Source organism: Schistocerca nitens, chromosome 6, assembly GCF_023898315.1.
Source record: "Schistocerca nitens isolate TAMUIC-IGC-003100 chromosome 6, iqSchNite1.1, whole genome shotgun sequence".
Lineage (NCBI taxonomy): Eukaryota > Metazoa > Arthropoda > Insecta > Orthoptera > Acrididae > Schistocerca > Schistocerca nitens.
This window is the reverse complement of record NC_064619.1, coordinates 183,895,776-183,919,018: the sequence shown is the minus strand read 5'-3', so window position 1 is coordinate 183,919,018 and position 23,243 is coordinate 183,895,776. Positions and strand designations below refer to the sequence as shown.

At 40.3% G+C, this 23,243-nt stretch overlaps 1 protein-coding gene across 4 annotated transcripts in view; it reads left to right on the top strand.

The window, feature by feature from the left end:
- Positions 1-23,243, top strand: part of LOC126262288 (TBC1 domain family member 31) — a 296,133-nt gene that overhangs the window by 45,653 nt on the left and 227,237 nt on the right. For all 4 annotated transcript variants that reach the window (XM_049958811.1, XM_049958808.1, XM_049958809.1 and 1 more), the window contains exons 4-5: positions 8,194-8,306; positions 14,420-14,595. In XM_049958811.1, the coding sequence (XP_049814768.1) occupies positions 8,194-8,306; positions 14,420-14,595 (289 nt within the window). The remainder of the gene's footprint in view (positions 1-8,193; positions 8,307-14,419; positions 14,596-23,243) is intronic.

The following is a 23,243-nucleotide window of genomic DNA, read 5'->3' as shown; positions in this document are numbered from 1 at the left end:
CTCTGTCTACTGTTGTTAACGATTTGATCACAGATAAATGCTTACGACAAGCGAAAGTATAAAGACGATTGCTGCTAGTCTCATTTGTAGTAATTTATGTTGTGCTCTTAGATTCATGTCTGACCACACTCTCGGAAATCACCATGTATTGAAAAGCAATAGTGAATTATCACTGTCAGCTGTTTCACTCGCTGTAATTTCATCTTTCATTTCTCGAACACATGGAAGTCAGGAAATCGGAGATACTCATTAATTAGAAAGTGCGCTCTTATGTGTAAATTACAATGAATATTTCAGAAAAATGCTTAACTTTGACAATTAATAAAGTCCCAGAATGCGTTTCGAACACAAAGGGGGAAAACAAATATTTTCGCTTGTAGCAGTATACAAACCCAGTCCTTTGACATGGCAGTTTGTCATCTTATCAACTTCGCTACATACAGCTTGCAGGCTACCGCTGCTTAATTTTATGTAATTCCCAGCGAAAGAGACGCAGGCTGACTTCGTTGCCTAATGATGCGGGTGTAAGCCATAAATGCATGAAATTTATGGAGGTTTCCTCTATCAGGCTTCACAAAATTCCTTTGCATCGTTACTTAAAAGTTTTAAACGCCTTTCGAGAGTTAATAAGAAAACCATTTGCGGAAAAGAGTACGCGAAGTCACTAGAAGCTTCAGCTAACACTCTTGTAATATACATAAGTAGATTTGATGTCTTGATTTTTAATGATCTTTAAACGATTACTTGCATAAAATACAGGTATTTTGACAGAATATTGACTGAAAACTTTTTTTTTTTTTTTTATGTTGTAGTCGTTCACAGTAACAACCTAATATAACCATATTTCTAACAAAGGAAAATATTCTATTATGAACTCACTTTCCAATCAGACACATCCTGTGCTCATTCTTTAGTAAAGCAATCACTAAATCCAAAGCTAAAACCACTCAATATGTTTAAAATAACAAATTATAGGTGTAAATAAACCACAGCTAACCGAACGACAGGGCCGTACTGAAATCCAAAACCTCTCAGTACAATTGTCGAAAAAGTGGCGGGAGAACTGTTCGGTAACAGGTCTCAGAAGCTTACAGAATAGGAAATTCGGATAAAGAACTGAAAATGATGTCACTACCGAGACTAACCTAGTGCATCGATCGGTATGAGGAATACAGAATAGGGCCCCAGATGGGTGGTGAGAACCAAGCACATGTTGTAGTGCTAGTTCCTACCTTCAGAGTTCTGAGAAACTGGTGTGTAGGGGAAGAATCCAGATGGCACGTGGTGAAACAGGTGCTGAGGTCACGAATGTCATGTTTTAGAGCATGCTCTGCAACAGACTTACCTCCTTCTACAAAATACTGTAGTTATCTGCCCCTCATGTTTCCTTGAATGGTATCATCTGCCGAGCCAACTTCAAACTGCAACAATATGACAGATTTCACCTCAAAAAGCTATCCCACCTTCTCCTAAACTACCTGAACAGTGGTATTTCCCTTCCTGTCCCTCTGCAGCTCCCTAAACAGCCACACCATCAACCACCACTACTGTCCCACAAACTGAGCTTGTCAAACCTCCTTAACATCCCACAGCCTTCACAACTGCCTGCTAGACCAAGAATAACCCATAATCCCAAGAACCAGTCACAACAGGACAGTGTCCTTAACCTCTCATCTAAAGTGCTCTCCCAAGGACCTCCTTTCCATCACATGTAATATCCCCCCCTGCAGGTCCGGGGGTTAGAATAGGCCCAAGGTATTCCTGCCTGTCCTAAGAGGCGACTACAAGGAGTCTCACACACTTGAGCCTTTATGTGATGGTCCCTTGTAGGGATTGACCTCCATTTTTCAAAATTTTCCGGAAGAGCGAGCCAATTGCGGAAGTGCGCCTTACATGGTGCATAGTGTCCATCATGCGCTGAGACCTCTCGCGTCCTTCGTCGACGTGGATATGTACTTCCGCTCCATCTCCAGCTGTTGGGCGAGGTCACCTTCCTGGATGCGTTTTCCTCCATTCTCTGTGCAGTATTGCTTTCTTCGCTGTTGATGTTAATGGACTTCTTAGCTCATTTGCACCTGATATCCAGCACGGTAGCCAATCCATTGTGATGGGACCGCCATGTCCCTGTTGGTTGTAACCCCCTGACCACACGGGGATTGCGCTGATGATGCCTGCACTGTTAACTCCCCACGTATGCCAAGGAGTAGAAGCCCGTCACCCTGGGGTATCGGGACTCCCAGCAATGGCCATCCTGCCAGATGGCCTTCACTGCGGCTGATGGCCTTCACTGCGGCTGTGTGGCGCCCGAGGGGAGGGCCCCTGGTCGGAGTGGGTGGCATCAGGGCGGATGACACGCCATGAAGCATAGTAAGTCATCTCTTGCTGGTGGTCAAACACCAGCAGTCTCTAAGCGGTCGAGGTCTAACTTCAGTGCTAAGAAATATGACCACAAATCATCCCCCTCCCCCCCCTTCCCCGGCCACACCATGGGAGGAATGGCAGCGAAGCTTATTCATCTTGGTACCTCGTATGTACGAGAGTTGATGGGGAATCTTTCTTGTGAATGAAACCTCAATTTTTTGTGGAGCATTTAGAGGACAAGTTTGGGGAGGTGGAGGGCTTGTCCAAAATGCAGCCAGGGTCGGTCTTGATCAAAACAGCATTCTCTGCCCAGTCACAGGCACTAATCGCCTGTGACAAGCTGGGGGGTGTTTATGTTTCCATCATGCATGAGAGCTTAAATATGATCCAGGGTATCATATTTCACAGGGACCTTCTTTTGCAGTCTGACAATGAGGTGCGCGCCAATTTAGAGCGGTGAGGTGCATTTCATCTAGCCCATCCATCGGGGTCCGAGGGATAGTCGGGTTGCCACCAGTGCCTTCATCTTGGCCTTCGAGGGTGACACATTACCTGAGAAGTTCAAGTCGATAGTCTACTGCTGTGATGTAAAGCCATATATCCCTCCCCCGATGTAGTGCTTTAAGTGCTGGGCATTCAGCCATATGTCTTCCCGCCGTACTTCCAGCGTCGCCTGTCGGGATTGTGGACGGCCTTCACATCCCAATACTCCCTGTGCCCCACCTCCCATCTGTGTCAGCTGCAGAGAGCACCATTTGCCTTGTTTACCAGACTGCAGATTTCTCTAGCAAGAAAGAAATATAGTGGAATAGAAGACCCTTTTTATTCTCATGATCAGCCAGCCATGGTAATCTGCTGTCTTGTTTTGATCTCTTCTACATGTTTCTTGTGTCTCTCTGTGGTTTTGTTGTCCGATTTTGTCCATTTTAGTGTTTGTCACCCTTCTGTCAGTCTTGTGGTTTTCTCCTTTCTTCCAGCTGTGTTTTGTATGTCTCGATTATTTTACTCCCACCCTCGTGGAATTATTTTAATCAGAACAAGGGACCGATGACTTAGCAGTTTGGTCCCTCCCCCCTCTTTTAAACCAACCAACCTACTAACCAACACGTAATATCAATTGCAAATATCACTTTGCAACCCAACCTCAAAAGTTACTACAGCAAACCTGACTTCGAACCCTGTCTTGAACAGTTCATACCACAATCCCAACTTGATACACGACCATTATCTCAAAATCATCCCATACAAGCGTTCCAAGAATTCCTCACATCCAGCATTGCTTCACGAGCCTCTGTTAGGTCCCTACAACATCACCCTAACCTATCCTCTGTAGAACTCCAGGCTCTACGTTTCCTAAAAGCTGATGACTCTGTCATTATCCTCTCAACAGACAAAGGATCTTCCACTGTAGTACTTGACCAAAGGGAGTATGTTAGTGAAGGTCTATGCCAGCTGTCTGACACCGTTACGTACAGTGTCTGCGATCAAGAGCCCATCCCTGTGATTCAAACTGACTTGCAGTCCCTCCTTAAAAGCTCAGGCCTCTCACAAGGACTAACAACCCAATCCATATAACTTCTCACACCACCCAAACTATGCACTCCCACCTTTAACTTTCTTACTAAGATCTACAAACCCAGTCATCCTGGCTGTCCTATAGTGCTGGCTTCAAAGCACCCACCGAATGTGTATCTGCCTTCCTTGATCAACACCTGCAACCCACAAAGACTTCCCTCCTACATCAAAGATACCAACCATTTCCTAGATCGTCTGAAATCCCTGCCCACACTACTCCCACCACACACCTTGCTTTTCACCATTGATGCCACCTCCTTGTATACCAATATCCCCCATGTATATGGTCTGTCTGCTGCTGAACATTTCCTCAGTAACCACCCACCTGATTCCAAACCTATGACATCCTTCTTACTCACCTTAATCAACTTTATTCTTGCTAACAAATACTTCACCTTTGAGGGGCAGACATACAAACAGATCAGGGGTATGGCCATGGGAACCAGGATGACTCTTTCCCATGCCAACCTTTTCAAGGGTCACTGGGAGGGGGCATTCTTGGGATCCATAAGTCTTCAACCCATGGATTGGATTAGATACATTGATGACATCGTTACCATATGGACTCATGGTGTGTCTGACCTGTTAAAATTCCTGGACTCTCTGAATACCTTTTCCCACTTAAATTTCACATGGTTCTATTCCAAATCCCATGCCACTACCATTTATGTTGATCTTGTCCTCACCAAAGGCCAGCTACACACTTCTGTCCACATTAAACCTACCAACAAACAACAGTCCTTACATTTTGACAATTACCGTCCTTTCCGTGTCAAATGTTCCATTCCATACAGCCTTGGCATCCGAGGCAAATTATTTGTTCAGATGCAGACTCCTTACAGCAATACACCACCATTCTCACCTCAGCCTTCACTGTACTTAATTACCCCACCAGCCTAGTTTAAAAGCAGATTTCCCAGGCCATCACATCCAGTCCTGATACTGCTGATCTCTCCTCAAAACAGCTTCAGAGCATACTCCCACTTAAATTTCACATGGTTCTATTCCAAATCCCATGCCACTACCATTTATGTTGATCTTGTCCTCACCAAAGGCCAGCTACACACTTCTGTCCACATTAAACCTACCAACAAACAACAATGCTTACATTTTGACAATTACCGTCCTTTCCGTGTCAAATGTTCCATTCCATACAGCCTTGGCATCCGAGGCAAATTATTTGTTCAGATGCAGACTCCTTACAGCAATACACCACCATTCTCACCTCAGCCTTCACTGTACTTAATTACCCCACCAGCCTAGTTTAAAAGCAGATTTCCCAGGCCATCACATCCAGTCCTGATACTGCTGATCTCTCCTCAAAACAGCTTCAGAGCATACTCCCACTTAAATTTCACATGGTTCTATTCCAAATCCCATGCCACTACCATTTATGTTGATCTTGTCCTCACCAAAGGCCAGCTACACACTTCTGTCCACATTAAACCTACCAACAAACAACAGTCCTTACATTTTGACAATTACCGTCCTTTCCGTGTCAAATGTTCCATTCCATACAGCCTTGGCATCCGAGGCAAATTATTTGTTCAGATGCAGACTCCTTACAGCAATACACCACCATTCTCACCTCAGCCTTCACTGTTCTTAATTACCCCACCAGCCTAGTTTAAAAGCAGATTTCCCGGGCCATCACATCCAGTCCTGATACTGCTGATCTCTCCTCAAAACAGCTTCAGAGCATACTATTGGTGACTCATATTATCCTAGTCTGGAATGTGTTAATCAGCTGCTTCGACAGGGCCATGACTTCCTAAAATTGTGCCCTGAAATGCGATCCATTCTGTCTGAAATTTTGCCCACCACATCTAGAATAGCTTTCAGTCGCCCTCCCAATCTCTGCAGTATTCTTGTCAGACCGTATGCTGCTGCTCCCATCTTACTACCCTATGGCTCCTACCCCTGTAACCATCCCCCCTGCAAAACTTGCCCTATGCACCCTTCTACCATGACCTATTATAGCCCTGTAACTGGCAAACATATACTATCAACGGGAGAGCCACGTGGGAAATGACACATCATATACCAGCTATTCTGTAAACATTGTTTGGCCTTCTAAATCGGTATGACTACCACCAGGTTATCAATTAGGACGAATGGTCGTAGGCAGAGGGTGTATACTGGCAACTCGCAATATCCTGTTGCAGAGCATGCTCTACAACATGACAGTCATGACCTATGCGCCTCAGTGGTTAGCACACTGGACTCGCATTCGGGAGGACGACGGTTCAATCCCGTCTCCGGCCATCCTGATTTAGGTTTTCCGTGATTTCCCTAAATCATTTCAGGCAAATGCCGGGATGGTTCCTTTGAAAGGGCACGGCCGATTTCCTTCCTAATCCTTCTCTAACCAGAGCTTGTGCTCCGTCTCTAATGACCTCGTTGTCGACGGGACGTTAAACACTAACCACCACCACCACCACCTATTCGCCTTTTTCACCACACGTGCCATCTGGATTCTCAGAACTCCGCAGGTGGGAACTAGCACAACAACATGTCCTTGGTTCTCACCACCCAGCTGGCCTTAATTTACTTTAATTTCTTCTGTCTCAGCCTTTCTTCTCTGTAATTACTTTTTGTTTCACTCTGTTTTAGTTTTCTACACTTTTCATTGTCTTTTCCATCTATTTTTCACTGCCGTCCTCCCACCTCTGTTACATACAATGTACTTATCTTTTCACTCTTATTAACTCATGCACAATGTTTTGAAAGTACTCTGTCTTGCATATTACTCTGTCTTCAACCTTTAAGCTCTCAGATTTTCAAATCTCATCTAGTGCAGTCCCCAACAATCAGTCTTTCCTTCTCATCTCATATGGTATGTCTCCCCTGACCCATGGTTCTGGGTGACTTTCCCAAAATCTGTCCTTTTTCCAAGACCTCTCAAGTCCTTTTCCTTCACCCTTCTTCCTTCTACTCCCCCTTCAACTTCAACCCTTCTGCCTGAAGAAGAATCCACTGGCTCCAAAAGTTTGCAAATCATAACAGCCTTTTACGTGTGTGCTCTGCCACCACTTGGTGAGTAGGTTTTTTTCTCTATCCGGTTAGATGTTGTAGATTGTTCAACATGTTTTCTGAATTGAAGAATATGTGGAAATTCCTTTTAGAAATTTGAAACACAATTTTCCGGTTTTTGGTGGGTATTATTTCTTGGTAGGAGTAATTGAACAGTATATGCGGATTGAGATTTGACAAAAAAATTACAATTATTTAGACAAAATAATAGTAAAAAGTTTTTTTTTAATTTTCTGCTGTTGTACAGAGTATTTACAGGATTTTGTGTTTCAAACGTTTGTTGTGACTATTCACTTTTTTTTTTTTTCAGGCTTCAGGCTTTCTAAAGTTGTTCAGACTAATATGAACATAAAAATTAAAGAAGAACATTTAGTGAAATCTGTTGACATGTTTAATGAAGTCATGCATATCATAAATACCCAAACATGTATGGTGCGGGTGGCTGGGAGACCCCAAGGGGAAGGCTTAGTTGTCTAGTTGAAAAAGCTTTTCCTCCTCTGTGCACAACAGCACTTTCCCTCATGAAGTGTGTGGGTTGCGTGTTTACACGTATTTGATGAATGAAGGAAACTGTAATGGGTGTATGTATAGCGGAGTGTCCTGTTTGTGTTGTAAGATGGTGAAAGAAGGGAGATGGTGAAATGCTATGCTACTCCTCTCAGATAGGGCCAGTCTTAACGTCCTCATCTAACGGACAGATTACCATCAACAGTGCCACATGATCACACCACACAAGACACTGCAGAAAGGTTTGGAATTTAACCCAGAACATTGTGTGAAAGACTGGCAATCAGGAACTGTACAGTATCATCTTTCCTGCTCTTGCTCAGCAAACACTGATGATGAAAATTCAGCAGGATCCACATTGACTACCTTTGCATCGAGTGCCATTGACTAAAGTACATTAGCGATCTCAACTACGGAGGTGGACGTGGATATCATGTAAACCTGAAATAAACATGTGATGTAATCAGTACAGATATATAGAAATATTAGCTGTGTCTTAGATATCTTCCAGTATTCAATTTTCTTGCAGGTGGAGAATGTGTTTTAATTATGTTTGTTATCATGGTTTTGGTTCTTATTACATATGGTTTAAAATTCCAGTAGCTTTAGGATGGAGAACAATGTGTTTCATTGTTTGTAATTTGCTTCAAGAGTCTTTTATTGAAATGCACCTAAGTCTTCCTCAACTGAAAGAAAAATGATTGAACACTGTTTCAGATTTTGGCTGTTAATCAAGCTGGATTCGTGCACATGCCTTAAGTTCTCAACAAGGAAGAAAAATGAACTGCTTGTTGGAATACAAAATGGCAGTTTACTTTTTGTGAATACAGGTTTGCATAAAATATTTTGCCATTCTTTAGTTTCATATAACGATCAATGTTACACACAAATTTGTTTATTAACTGTATGTAAAATTATCTCCCATTAGGACATAGTATATTCACACTTTACATTTTTTGTAGCACTCGTTGACTGAGAGATAGGAGGCTGTAATTTTTTGTTTCAGTTTTTCTCCTCACAAGATTATATACAAGGTAAATGAGACTTATCTACATTTGTGCTTCACATGTCGTGACCCATAGAAGTAATTCATGAACATAAGCAATAAATCATTCTATCTTTCTTAACTGCAGCTTAGATAATTGACATGCCTAATCATTTAAGAGGATCTATTTCCTGTATGTGACTTCTAATTACCAATATGACACGGACCCTCCTGATCCTGCTATCAGAGCTTCTAAATGTTGAGGCTTCAATCTTCTTGGAGGATTTCCCTGTCCTCAATGTATATACAAGGTCACAAAGCACCAGTAGTGATCCCTGGAGGACCCTACTGAACAAATTGCTGACAAATCATGTCCCATATTTGTTCGATGGACAGTTTATTAAGCAAACTTGCATTCCAGTGAAGCAAGGGCACGTTTTCCCCTTAGCAAGGGCACGTTTTTCACCTTAGCAGGGGCACGTTTTCCCCTTGGAAGAAGGCATGTACATTTGTCTACACTCATAAATGGGACTTTGTCCTCTGAGTTGTGGTATGTGGAGTTGCCTGAAATGGTTTCTTTCCTCACAAGTAGATGTGCAAGTGTGCTTGGAAGAGTCCTTCTGGAAATGTCAGGTCAGTGACTATATCATTCAAAATAAAAATTCAAGTATAAGAACATAACAATGTTAGAATGTGCAGGGATGCAGACTGTGGTTCAGAGAACTTCTTGTCAGGTGCAAAGGTGGTAGTAACATCTGAGGAACAAAGACAAATTAAAGAGGCAAATATTCCTGTGAGTACAATGAGTGGACACTATGAATTTCAATGTAGATGGTTTGAACAAGGGTGTATTCAATTTCTTTATAAATCACATGTAGCAAACAAACTGAAGCACCTAGAAGAAGGAACAGTGGAGAATATGTACCAATGAATTAAAAAGTGAATACAGAAAGTGACATATGAAATACTGGTGCAACAAAAAGAAGAAGGGAACTAGCCCCCACAGTGATGGACTCAAAGCACTGAAGAAAAGATAACTGTAAAAAATATGTATAATAATTGGACGAGATCAATGACAAACATGATAGTCTTGTAGCTTAGAATGAATACAGAAGTAAACAAGGACACCTGTAAAAGGGAAAATGAAATCTAGGAGGATAAAAACAAGGAAGTTGATTGATGCATAGGGGGCACAAAAGTGATGGCAGCAAGAAAAATTGTTGTAGAGCTGAGGAAAGACATAAAAATGCACTAATGCCTGTGAAAACAGCTAGGTTTGCTATGGCAAGTGTAGTACTCGCCAACATTCAAACGACACACTCACAACTATCCAAGCTGGCATCCAGCAGCAGCCCAGTCACTGACCACTGTAACCACCTCTGCAGTGCATGCACAGCACTACACCAGCGACATCTGATGTGGTTAGTCTCCTTGCAGGAGCATGCACAGTGTGATGTCCTGCTTGTTCTTTACAGTGATATCAGATGGTGGAGTAAAGTCTGATTGAGAACCAATGATTTCCTATTCTTTAATCTTGCTCACCTTATTATTACAGCATACTTGCCAACTTCATCTGATCAGACTTCTTTTCTTGAAGTTCTGCAGCTGATGTTGGAAGTTAAGCGTACAGGTACAAATACAACAACCAACTCTCAGAATAAGGCTTCTCATTAACATTGACTTGTATATTGCATCCATGTTTACAATAACTGTGCATTACGAAGTTATTGCCTTATGTGGAACATCACAAAAACATTGATAAGGTCAAAGTCCAAAAATGTTCTGTCTTCATTAACAGATGCCAATTGAATGTATCTACACAACTACTTTTCTCTTGTCACTGTGACGACATAGCCACCATCACGGTCACTCTTCCTCTATGGCATGCACCACATTTCCAAGGCAGGAGTCAGTGACAAGGAATAAGCCACACAACCACCAGGTACGGTGAACATAGTACAATGATTATCGTCATTCGAGCTTGCAGATAAGCTGCATCCATCTATCTCATGACAAATGTGCATAAATAAAACATACATCCAAACAGTGGAGTATCTCATACACTACAAAAATAAACTTTTTATTGTGATGTTCACCATTCATCGATTTGAAAAATGCTTGTGCAATTCATCACTTCATCAAAGTAATATATTCGCCACAGATTTCTCCCCTTAGGTGAATGATGTAGTCTCTGTGTTGCAACATTAACGGAACAACAAGTTCCAACTTCACTACAAGTATTAAAAATTATTTGCCTCGTTAGTATACCATTACAGTTGTAACTATCTCACATTTTCAATGAACACATTTATTCATATTTATTAAGTGTGGAATGCTCCACCATTTAGTGGAAACTATTAATCATAGGTACATGCTTCACATTGACTAAGTTCCTTAACATTTCTCCTAGATAATCACCCTTACTATGGAAATGGGATCTTGGATAACAAATATGAGGGTTGGAACTTTAATAGTGGCAACTATTTATTTACAGCTTGTACAAAATAGATATATGTTTCAAAGTTTTACTAACCTTCAAAGTAGTCACCAGCATTATGTATAACCCTTTGCCAGTGATGTGGAAGTCATAGGATACTCTTAGCAGTGCCAGTTGTGTTGACAGTTCGAGCAGCGCGGTCTATTGCCCGACGAATTTGTAGCAGTTCTGAAGCGAATGCCGTGAAGTGTTTCCTTCAGTTTAGAAATCGAGTTGAACTCAGGAAGGCTTAAGTCAGGGGAGTGCAGTAGGTAGGGTAGCACTTAGCAGCCCCATCAGTCAAACAAATCAGTAACAGCTTGCACTGTACGTGCTTGAACATTGTCCTGCAAAATGCTGGTCAGGTCCTGCAGAAAGTGTCATCACATCTGCCTCTGTGCTGTTCATTTTTGGAACACAACCTATGACCAGCTTAGAGACAGAAGTGATGACACTTTTTGCAGGACCTGACCATCATTTTGCAGGACAATGCTCAAGCACATACAGTGCAAGCTGTTACTGATTTGTTTGACTGATGGGGCCACTAAGTGCTATACCTGGATGTTAGTCGATCATGTATATACATCATATCTAAGGGCATATCCTCCTTGATTTCTCCCTATCAAAAGTGATAGAGCTAACATGCAGTTCCACTTAGAAAAGGAAACAACTCTTTTAAATTCTGCAGTTTCTTTGCTGTCTAAAGTTTGTTAATTTCTATTCTCACCACAATCTATAAATTATGTTAGGTGTAAGAGATATTTGTTATGATACATATCTTTTACTCATATCTGAATTCTGAAAATATAAGTGGCAGCATGAGAACTCACATATAAAGGTATTAAACATTGCAAGCTTTTGGAGCCAGTGATTCCTTTGTCTGGCAGAAGGGTTGAAGGGGAAGGAAGAGGGGTGAGGGAAAAGGAATGGTGAAGTTTAGGAAAAGAGGTAGTGTTTGGGAAAGTCACCAAGAACTCCCAGTCAGGGGGACTTGCCATATGGGATGAGAAGAAAAAATGAGTGTTGGGGAGTAAAGAAAAGAATAATTGCAGTGAAGAAATGCTGAGATGGAAGAAGTTAACATAAATTAAGGCCAGATGGGTGACAAGAACCTAGGACATGTTGTAGCACAGTTCCTACTTTGGAGTTCTGAGACACTGGTGTATGGGGAACAATCCAGGTGGCACATGTGATGAAACAGTCACTGAGGTCATGACTGTCATGTTACAGAGCATGCTCTGAAACAGAATAATCTGTGTTGCCAGTATAAACCCACAGTCTATACCCATTTATTGTAACTTGATAACTTCGTGTAGTTAGGCCAGCGTAAAAGAACAAACAGTATTTATGTAATAGCTGGTACAAGACATATGTCATTCGCACTCACTTTCATAGTTTACAGGCTGTAACAAAAATGTACAGCACAAACTGCAGGACACATTGCTCACATGTAGACAAAGTATGTTTTGTAAACATAAGTTTGGAAACAATTTGTTTCCATGTTACAGCTCATTTTCTCTGACTCATTAATCATGGAGAACACACATCAACAGAATGTACCAGCATACCACGTGCAAATGTGGTACCTCCACCATACAGCTGCCTCTCCTATCAGACTTCTTTCCAAATGAACTGTAGTGGTTATGATTCGCTGGATCTATTTTGGGTGCCAGATCATTTAATGGTTACTTTTTGATGGTTCCTTGCTGGAAACCAAATTATGCAGTGGTCCTCCTATGCTATCGGCCATTTTAACAGTTGCTGGGCACCAGAACACTGAAAGGGAGCTAACAACAATCAAATTTATGGAGTTGGAAACAGGCGGCATGAAGCAAAAGTTGCTAATAGGGAGCCACCATCAGCTGGTGAAGATGAATGCAGACAACAAGGTGCCTGATAAAAGTGTGCATCAGTGATGCATAATGTCAGATATATCATAATCTTATGATAACTTGATATGTGCAGCACCTTCTAATTGTTTGGTCTTCCCTCTTCTGTACAAGTACCTGAACATCACTGTTGACATTATATTGATAACAGTATAATTATGATGACAGTAAAAGTTTTATAAAAATACTTTCATAATTAAAAAAATACAATTATTTCTGTGACTTCCGCACTTCCCACTAAATGCTCACAGTGGTCACATGACTTTGCTGTGACACCATGAGTAATTAACTATCTGTCAGACAGTGTGGATCTATAATATAAATGGATAGACAAAGAAAACCTACTCACCAAGTGGTGTCGGGATAAAATGAATAAGAATTAATGACATTGCAAGCTTTTGGAGCCAGTGGCTCTTCCTGGCAGAAGGGTTGAAGCGGAAGGTAGAGGAGTGAAGGAAAAGGACTGATGAGGATTAGGAAATGGGGAGAATTACCTTCATCCCTCTTCCTTTCCCCTCAATCCTTTTGCGAGAAGAAGGAGCCACAGGTTTTGCAAGCTTGCACATTTCTTTAAATTTTGTGTGTTTTCTCCTGTGCCCACTTAGTGAGTACATTTTTTTGTCTATCCAATTATATTTCCAAAAACTGATTATTTTGTAGATATGTTGTACAGTATGGATCTTAAGGCATATTATGTTTTTCCTGCAAAACTTCATTACAGAATAATGTTATTTAAAATTGGTTTCCCCAACCTCAAGAACTTGAGCATCCACAGTTGCAACACAAAGTAAAAAATGTCTTACAGGTCCTTGTTTGCATGAATTGAGCTATGGAAGAAATAGGTTTTCTATAAAGTTGATTCAGACTGTCAAAATTCTGTTAACCGTTCTTTGGAAAGACTTAAGCAGTTTTGTTGACTGATTGCCGTACATTTGACTGGGCGCCACTGGGAATTTGACATGAGGTAGTGCATGGTTTGAGTCACATATTAGCTGTCCACTGAAAATTCAGCCAAATAAGCCTGTACAAAGTAATTTCATCTACATCTTTGACAATTAAAATATAGCTCGCTCTACAGTATTAAAAGAAAGTCACTTTTTAAATTTAAATTTTTTTGATGTGGACCCCTAGGCTGCAGCCTAGATAGCCTACGTGTGAGTGTGAGCTGAAAGGCAACTTTTACCACAAACATGTGCCCTGGATTTTTTAAGATTATTTAACGTATGGAAGTGGATGTGCTTTTTATCAGTCAGTGGTGATACTAATTCTGTGTAACTCCATCTTACATTATTGATATCCCTTCCTTTAAGGAAAACCACAGTGGCACATTTCAAATTGTTTCTGGAGAATTACATTGCTGAGAATGTAAGAGTGACTGTTGCTTTTATTTATTCCAAAGTGTAAACAATCAAGGAACAGAGAGAGAAAGTTTGAAATGTTAAATTGTTCATACTTGCATGGTATTGTGGATACTGTCATTGAAACAAGCAACAAGCCATTATCAATGCTAACTGTGCTCTTTTACATTTCAGCACTGCAGTTCAAAATATTCAATGCCGCATCTGTATAAGTAATTATGTCTTGTGTTTCTAGAGACAGGCAACATAGAAAACCATCTGGATAGTCATACTGTTCCCGTTACACAAATTTCATTTTCTCAGTCAAGTTACTGTTTGTCTGCATCATCTCAAGAAGCTTTTATTTGGGATTTAAAGTCAAATATGCAGATACATAAATTGTCTATGCGGGAAGGAGTTGCTTTGAAGCAAGTAAGTGTAATTTTTCAAGACAGCTAGTATTTATGTAAGGAAATTTGGTTCAACATAAAGTATTGAGTAGTCATTGCTATGTTAATACAATATTTTGTGTTTCTGTCTGGGTCACTGTTTCCTCACAACCTGTTCCCAGTCTGTCACAATTGTATTCCATTGTTCACAGTCACATTATTATTCTATGATTTTTCAGTATTTAATTTAATTTGCATCCCCATATGCCTATTCAGGTATTCTTAAAAAATTGATGTACGTAAGCCTTATGTGCACAGGTTACTGTTTTTCGAGTAACAGGGAAAAATCTATTTTCTAAATCGACTTACTGTAAAGAAGGCACGTTAAGTTGCAGACAGGCATGATTGAAAGACATTTACACAACGCTTTTGGCCATGGCATTCATCAGCAAAAGAGAATCACACGCCATTCATATACATGAGCAAGCACACTTCACATACATGCTCTGGCCCAAGCCTCATGTGCGTGAGGTGTGCTTGCTTGTGTGTGTGAATGGTGTGTGTTTCTCTTTTGCTGATGAAGGCTGTGGTCAAAAGCTGTGTGTAAGTGTGTTTTAACTGTGCCTGTCTTCAACTTAATGTGTCTCTTTTACAGGAAGTAGCCATGTATCTTTTCCTACATTGTTGATATTCCTAGTGGAGTTTCCATTGTTTGATTTTATTTTTGAAATCTCTTATCATAATCATCGCCTGGATCCAATGAGCACTGGCCATAGATTGAAATGTCCCATCGAGTTGTACACATCTTGAAGACTGGCCCTTTTATGTTCAACAAGGTAGAACAGAGAACTTAAAATATGGCTACTGCTTTTTTTAGGAGTCTCATAAATTAAATTATATTTTATAGTTAATACACAAAGTTTTCCTAAACATGTAACTTTGTATAGTAAAAATGGCTCTTCTTGCAAGCAGTCACTTTACCGAAATGTACTTTAATTTTTAATGTGACCACTGTAAAGATTTTCTGATCTACAGCCTTAAGTCTTTAGAACATGGTTCATCACACTTGTTGTTCATTCTTTCCTGTGTTGGATCAAAATGATTATTTCCAATCCATATTACTATATATTTGATGTTTACTACGATTTCTGTACATATTTTGGTTAGCCAATTAATCTTTAACTTTGTAGCTGAGTGTATGTGTACACAGTGTTGAAACATTAAAATTTTGTGCTGGACCAAGACTCAAACCTGGAACTTTGACTTGAGCGGTTATAACGCTGTCTGCCTCTATTACTACGTGAGTGGTGCCAGATATATTTCTTTCCTTTCACAACCAACAAATGGGACTCTGTTTACCATTTATTCTTGTGATTTCTCTTACTGAGTATTGGGCAGGAGCAGAATTTGTAGTCTTTGAATTTAAAGTCAGTTTTACAAGTGAAACACTCAAAATTTATTCACTGCAAATACCACAGAATGTAGCATATAGTTATAAAATTCAATCCATAAATAAAAGATATTCATTGTCATTTCATACCACTTCGCTACAGGCACGCTCTGTATTGTATTACCTCTCACCAGTAATGCGCAACATTATCTACCTACATTCTCACCGGAGATGCAAGTAACTGGAAAGATAAGATAAAAAATTATGTCGGAACTTGCACAACTTGTGTGATGATACTGGAACCTCACAGCCTTAAAGCAAGGTTCCTTTAAATTCCCAGCCTGATGCACAGTTTTAATGTGTGAAGAAGTTTCAGATCAGCTCACACACTGCTGCAGAGTGGAAGTACATCCTGTAAAAAAATTTGTAATTTGCTTTCATCAGTTTTGGAAAACTGTTTGAGTTTGACCCTTCTTCTCTTAAATCTTAATCCATTGCCTCAATGACTGTGTCACATCACAAAGTACACATGGCAACATACTAAACAGTAAGGTAGTAAAACTAAGCAAAAAATTATCAGGCATGTGTACAACTGAAGGTTTGGTACAATGGGCTATACCATGAACAAATATCCTTCAGGTTCACTTTCAGTGGTATATGTGTACGGTCTCCAGAATCTCTGTCAGATTTTAATGAAATAATAAGTTGGTCAATGTTATTTTCTGCTGAAAATTCTTTCTCCCCTCAGTTTCATTGTTACTTTCTACCTGTGTTTCACATCATCGTGCCACTCCAATGATGAAGTTTTGTTTGGAGTGCCCCTCATAAGCTTCTCTGCTTCTGCCATAGAATATTTTTGTTTGGTGTTTCCCAAATAGAACTTCATTTGAGTCAATTTAAGCTTTATCCAATTAAATGGACAGTTGTAGAGTGGTAGCGTCTCAATGTTGTCGCCATATTTTTAACTAGTTTATTCACAGCATAAAGACACACATATGATTCTATAGTCAACTTTTGTGGAATGTGTTTTTATACGCCATGTGTTCTTGAGAAACTTTACACACTTCATGAAGGATTGCTGAAGAAAAGGAGACATTGTCCATTGCATTTATGATCTATAAAGCTCTTGAAAAGCAGCCATCAAACCTTCTTGGAAACATATTCTCATTAATTAGTTATTGAATGCCATTAGAAAAAAATAATTCTGGAAAAGAGAGAGTTGTTTCTTTGTCTCAGTAGATTATTTTTATTATTATAAATAAAATAAATGAACTTGCCCCTTTGTGTACAGTCGTTTGGCATATCAGTATCACACATCGAGTATGAAATTTTAGCAAGTGACCTGATAAACTCATAGAAGAATTTGGCATAGTGAAAGCAGACAGCTTTAAGTTCAATGTGGTATACAACTCTCTGCATTGATTAACCAAAATGTTATGCCTACTGAGAGACTGAATTCAGCCTGGTGGCATTATAGGCACATGACTTGGTACAGAAAGTGTATAAGCAAAGCAGAGGTGAATGGGGAATCATTCTATTGATTATATAAAGCACAAATGAGTAAAGCCTACCGACATAAGTGACGTTGACAAGGGCACCAAAAATAAACATCTTGAACAAAGCCAGACTGATCGGCTTTTTGTGTGCTACTGTCACGAGCATCTAAAGAAAGTGGTTGATGAATGGAGCAGGCAATAAAGTTTCAGGACATACTGTCAGTGCTCATTGTTGAAAATGGGCTCTGCAGCCTACAATGTCTACATGTTTCCATGTTGACTCAATGTCAACATCAGTTATGATTGCAGTGGGCACTGGACCATTGAGAGTGGTCTATGGCTCAATGGAAATGTCACACCTGGCATCTTCCAGCACAATAACTGCGTATCTCACAGGGGCATAATCGTCCTACAGCGGACTGAGGAGCTCAATATTGACTTTACGCTGATGTCTTGGCCATAAAATTAGCCTGATGTGAACCTGATGGAACACATCTGGGACACGGCACCAGCTCCGCACCCACAAAATGCTGGTCTGTAATGTATAACTATGCATAGACATCTGGTGCCACATGCCTTCAGGAACCAACTGAGGATTTGTCAGAGGACACTTACCAATGTATCAGTTATTAGGGCTTCTTCCCCTTCTATTCATATATGGAGCACAGAAGATTGACTGTTTTAAATGCCTCTATGCAAGCTGTAATTAATCTAATCTTGTCTCCACAAGCCTTATGGTAGCGATACATAGGCAGTTGTAGTAAATTCCTAGTCACCATTTACAGTTTGTGTCATCTTAAAGTGTTTTCCAGTTCAGTTTCTTCAGCAACTGTGAGGCATTATCTCATGGGTCAAACAAACCTATGGCCATTCAAGCTGCTCTTCCGTGTATGCATTCGGTAATCCTATTTGGTATGGGTCCCACACATTTGAGCAATATTCTAGGATAGGTGGCACTCTCCTTTGTTGATTGATTGAATTTCCCTAGAATTTGACCTATAAACCAAAGTCTGTCACCTGCTTTACCTACAACTGAGCCTATGTGACCTTTCCATTTCGTATCCCTACAAATTGTTACATCCAGGCATTTGTGTCTGTATGAGTTGACCAGTTCCAACTGTGACTTGCTGATACTGTGGTCATGAGATACTACACTTTTTTGTTTTATGAACTGCACAATGTTACATTTTTCAGCATATAAAGCAAGTTGCCAATTTTTTCAACACTTTGAAATCGTATCAAAAAGCACTCCGTCTTCAGGCCACAATTGGCCCATCGGGACCATCCGACCGCTGTATCATCCTCAGTTGAGGATGCGGACAGGAGGGGCGTGTGGTCAGCACACCGCTCTCCCGGTCGTTATGGTGGTTTTCTTTGACCGGAGCCGCTACTATTCGGTCGAGTAGCTCCTCAATTGGCATCACGAGGCTGAGTGCACCCCGAAAAATGGCAACAGCGCATGGCGGCTGGATGGTCACCCATCCAACTGCCGACCACGCCCGACAGCGCTTAACTTCGGTGATCTCACGGGAACCAGTGTATCCACTATGGCAAGGCCGTAAAGCGTATCAAGATCTGGCTGAATATTTACGCGGCTTTTCTCAGAGAGTATTTCATAGAGCTGCAACATCTGCGAAAAGTCTGAGGGTACCTTCAGTATTGTCTGCCAGCCCATCAATACACAACATGAATAACCAGGGCCCCAACACACTTTCCCAAGGTAGATTGTAAGAAACTACATTTGTCGATGACTCTCCATCAAAGAATACATGCCACATCCTCCCTACCAAAAAGTCCTCAATCCAGTCACAAATTTCATTTCATAGAGCACACAATTGCACTTTGATAATGTGTGTAGGTGGTGTAATGAGTCAAATGTTTTTTGGAAATCGAGAAATATGGCATCTATTTGACTACCTTAACCCATGGCTTTCACAATGCCATGTGAAAAAAGTGCAAGTTGAGTTTCACGTGATCAGTGATTTTGGAATCCATGATCATTGACACTGCGGACTTTCCTTCCATATAGCAGGAAGCCTACTTAATATTTTGGACAGGCTGTAATTTGTAGATGAAAGACTGTTACTACCTATATAGTACAATGTAGTAGAGTGTTACACAAAATCATTGGTGCTGCACACAAACAACGTCACTCCAGAAATAAAGTAAAAACAACATGGAGCATCCACAAACTACAGATGAATATGAACATTGAGTTGAATGAAATTGAACCCACAGACAGTATTGTCACAGAAATGATGATGTATTGAGATTACTGGCACTATCCTCAATCATAACTGTCGTTCAGCGGCAGTAAATGTTGCATACAACCAACTGTGGCTGCATGAGATTTACTCCACAAGTACTTGGTTCCAACGTGAACAAACAGCAGTTTAAAAATATAGACTTTAAAGAAATTAGAAAAGCATATGTTCCTTAGACGTATATGTCTTAGGACTATGGTGTTTCTAGCAGGCTATTAAAATCTTGTTCTGGCACAACAGGACCATCTTCGAGCTTCAGTTAATTATTCAAGAAGTATTTCCTCACAGACTTAAATATGCAGTAGTTACACATGCCAATAAAAACTGAGATAAGAAAATTACCTTTAATTACAGGTCCATTTCACGTGTTCTAGCCTGTTCAAAAAAAAAATTGAGAAAGTGGGCAACAATTCAACACTAATTTTCCCAACATTAATTGTTAATTGCTCATCGGTGCGGGTTTTGTGAACTATTATCTACAGATAAAGTCATATACAACCTGTTGGTATATTCTTTGACCTTTTTGAGGTTTTTGGTGATGTGGACTACATAATTCTTCTTGAGAATTCAAATTTTTTTTAGTAATGGGTTTACTATTGGATGGCTGTTGCCATGACTTTATAACAGTAAGCACAGGGGTATTACACTGAGTAACTACGCTACAGAAATTAAATTACACTTGACACAGGGAATATGAAATATGGATTAGATGGAACCTTTACAGCAGTAACTAGATTGTCACATTGACCAACTGTACCATAGAAATAAAATAAAACTCGAAACAGGAGAACACAAGATATGGAGTCCAACAAGGTTAGGTATTCAGTCTGCTCATGGCCATAATTTGCATAATTGACCTTCCAAAGGTGTTAAAGGAGTGTCCGAAAACTTGAATGTTTGCAGATGACATAAACATAATAATTAGTGACACAGATACAGACATAGCAGTCACAGACCATATGATAGTTGTACAAGCTGTCAACCGGTTCACAGCAAACAGTTTAAGTTTTAATTCCATAAATATTTGGTTGTTGCGTAAGTTCATTGTCTTGCAAGTTGGTATTCTGGTTGCTATGGGTTTATTTATCAATTGGCATTTTTTATTTGCAGTTCATTGTAGTTATCTGAGTTTAAATATTGTCATTTTGTGATAGTGAGTGGAGTTGTGGATGCTAAAAAATGGAGTGCCAAGTGGAGAAATTGGAACATTTCTGATGTATTCTTGTTTTGAGTTCAGCAGAATGGTGACAGCAATGTAGGCAGCCAGAAGCATTTGTGCTACATATGGGGATAATGCCATTGGACAGAGTATGGAAGGAGGGTCATTTTGACATGGGTGACACTCCACACTTGGGAAGACCTTTGGCATTTGATGAAGATTGTCTAAACACATCAATCCGCAATAATCCACATCATTATACTCGAGAACTGGCAAGTGTGGTGACTGTAATCCTTTCACCATCATGTGACATTTGCATGCAATAGGTAAGGTTCAAAAATGGAGTTTATGGGTACCGCAAGCTATAAGCCAAAATCACAAGAATCGGTGGGCATCCATATGTGCATCTGTGCTTGCTCATCATCAGTTGGCTCATGAACAACACTAACCATTCCTAACCTGTATTGTTACTGATAATGAGAAATAGTGTCTTTATGCTAACATAAGAGAAAGAACAGGGAGCGAAAGGCTATTTACAATTTGTACAGAAACCAGATGGCAGTTATAAGAGTCGAGGGACATGAAAGGGAAGCAGTGGTTGGGAAGGGAGTAAGACAGGGTTGTAGCCTCTCCCCGATGTTGTTCAATCTGTATATTGAGCAAGCAGTAAAGGAAACAAAAGAAAAATTCGGAGTAGGTATTAATATCCATGGAGAAAAAATAAAAACTTTAAGGTTCGCCGATGACATTGTAATTCTGTCAGAGACAGCAAAGGACTTGGAAGAGCAGTTGAATGGAATGGACAGTGTCTTGAAAGGAGGATATAAGATGAACAACAACAACAGCAAAATGAGGATAATGGAATGTAGTCGAATTAAGTCGGGTGATGCTGAGGGAATTAGATTAGGAAATGAGACACTTAAAGTAGTAAAGGAGTTTTGCTATTTGGGGAGCAAAATAACTGATGATGGTCGAAGTAGAGAGGATATAAAATGCAGACTGGCAATGGCAAGGAAAGCGTTTCTGAAGAAGAGAACTTTGTTAACATCGAGTATAGATTTAAGTGTCAGGAAGTCATTTCTGAAAGTATTTGTATGCAGTGTAGCCATGTATGGAAGTGAAACATGGACGATAAATAGTTTGGACAAGAAGAGAATAGAAGCTTTCGAAATGTGGTGCTACAGAAGAATGCTGAAGATTAGATGGGTAGGTCATATAACTAATGAGGAAGTATTGAAAAGGATTGGGGAGAAGAGAAGTTTGTGGCACAACTTGACCAGAAGACGGGATCGGTTGGTAGGACATGTTCTGAGGCATCAAGGGATCACCAGTTTAGTATTGGAGGGCAGCGTGGAGGGTAAAAATCGTAGAGGGAGACCAAGAGATGAATACACTAAGCAGATTCAGAGGGATGTAGGTTGCAGTAGGTACTGGGAGATGAAGAAGCTTGCACAGGATAGAGTAGCATGGAGAGCTGCATCAAACCAGTCTCAGGACTGAAGACCACAACAACAACAATAAGAGAAAGAAAGGAATGGTTGAGCTCAAACAAAGCAACAACTCCCCATAAAAAGATTTGCGCACATCTCCAAAAGATAATGATGTGCATCTGGCGGAATAGCAGCTGTGTAGAGCACTATAAATTGCTTCCCCGAGATGTAACCATCACAACTGACATTTATTGTCAACAACTGAGTGCCTTGGAGACGCCAACCCAAGAATGATGACCAGGAAGACTGCGTGAAGTAATGCTACTACTCCACAATAACACCTGCTGACGTTCAATTAGACTGACAAAAAACACTATGCAGAAGTTGGGTTGGGAAGTCATGCCACACTCACCTTATTCAACTGATCTTCCCCCTTCAGATTTTTAGCTTTTCTGCCCTGTATCAAACAAACTTCAAGGAACTTTGTTTCCACAGGAAAATGTGCTCCAAACATAGATTGACGAGTTCTTTGCCTCAAAACTGTGTGATTTCTACAGTTATGTAAGTGAAAAGTTACCCCAGCATAAGCAGACTGTCATAAATAGTGAAAGAGAATATATTATTATTGGTGATTGAAGTCTCCATTATGTGTATCTTTGTGTTTATTAAACTTAAGGAAAAATGACATGAACTTCTGCACCAACCCAATATACTCGTTTGTGTTTTGCAATTGAAGCCAGCAACAGTTACCTTGTGGTACGATTAACTATCGTACTCTGAAACATTATGTGTGCACAATTCCTTCAGGTCTAACTGGATAACAGAGTAAACTTGAATTAACACAAACACACAGATAAACTTATCAAGAAAGTCACACGCAAATGTTATTTTGTTGTGTTGAAGATGAGGCAGTTGCCCACTGTACAGAAATTGCATAATGTCCATACAACTT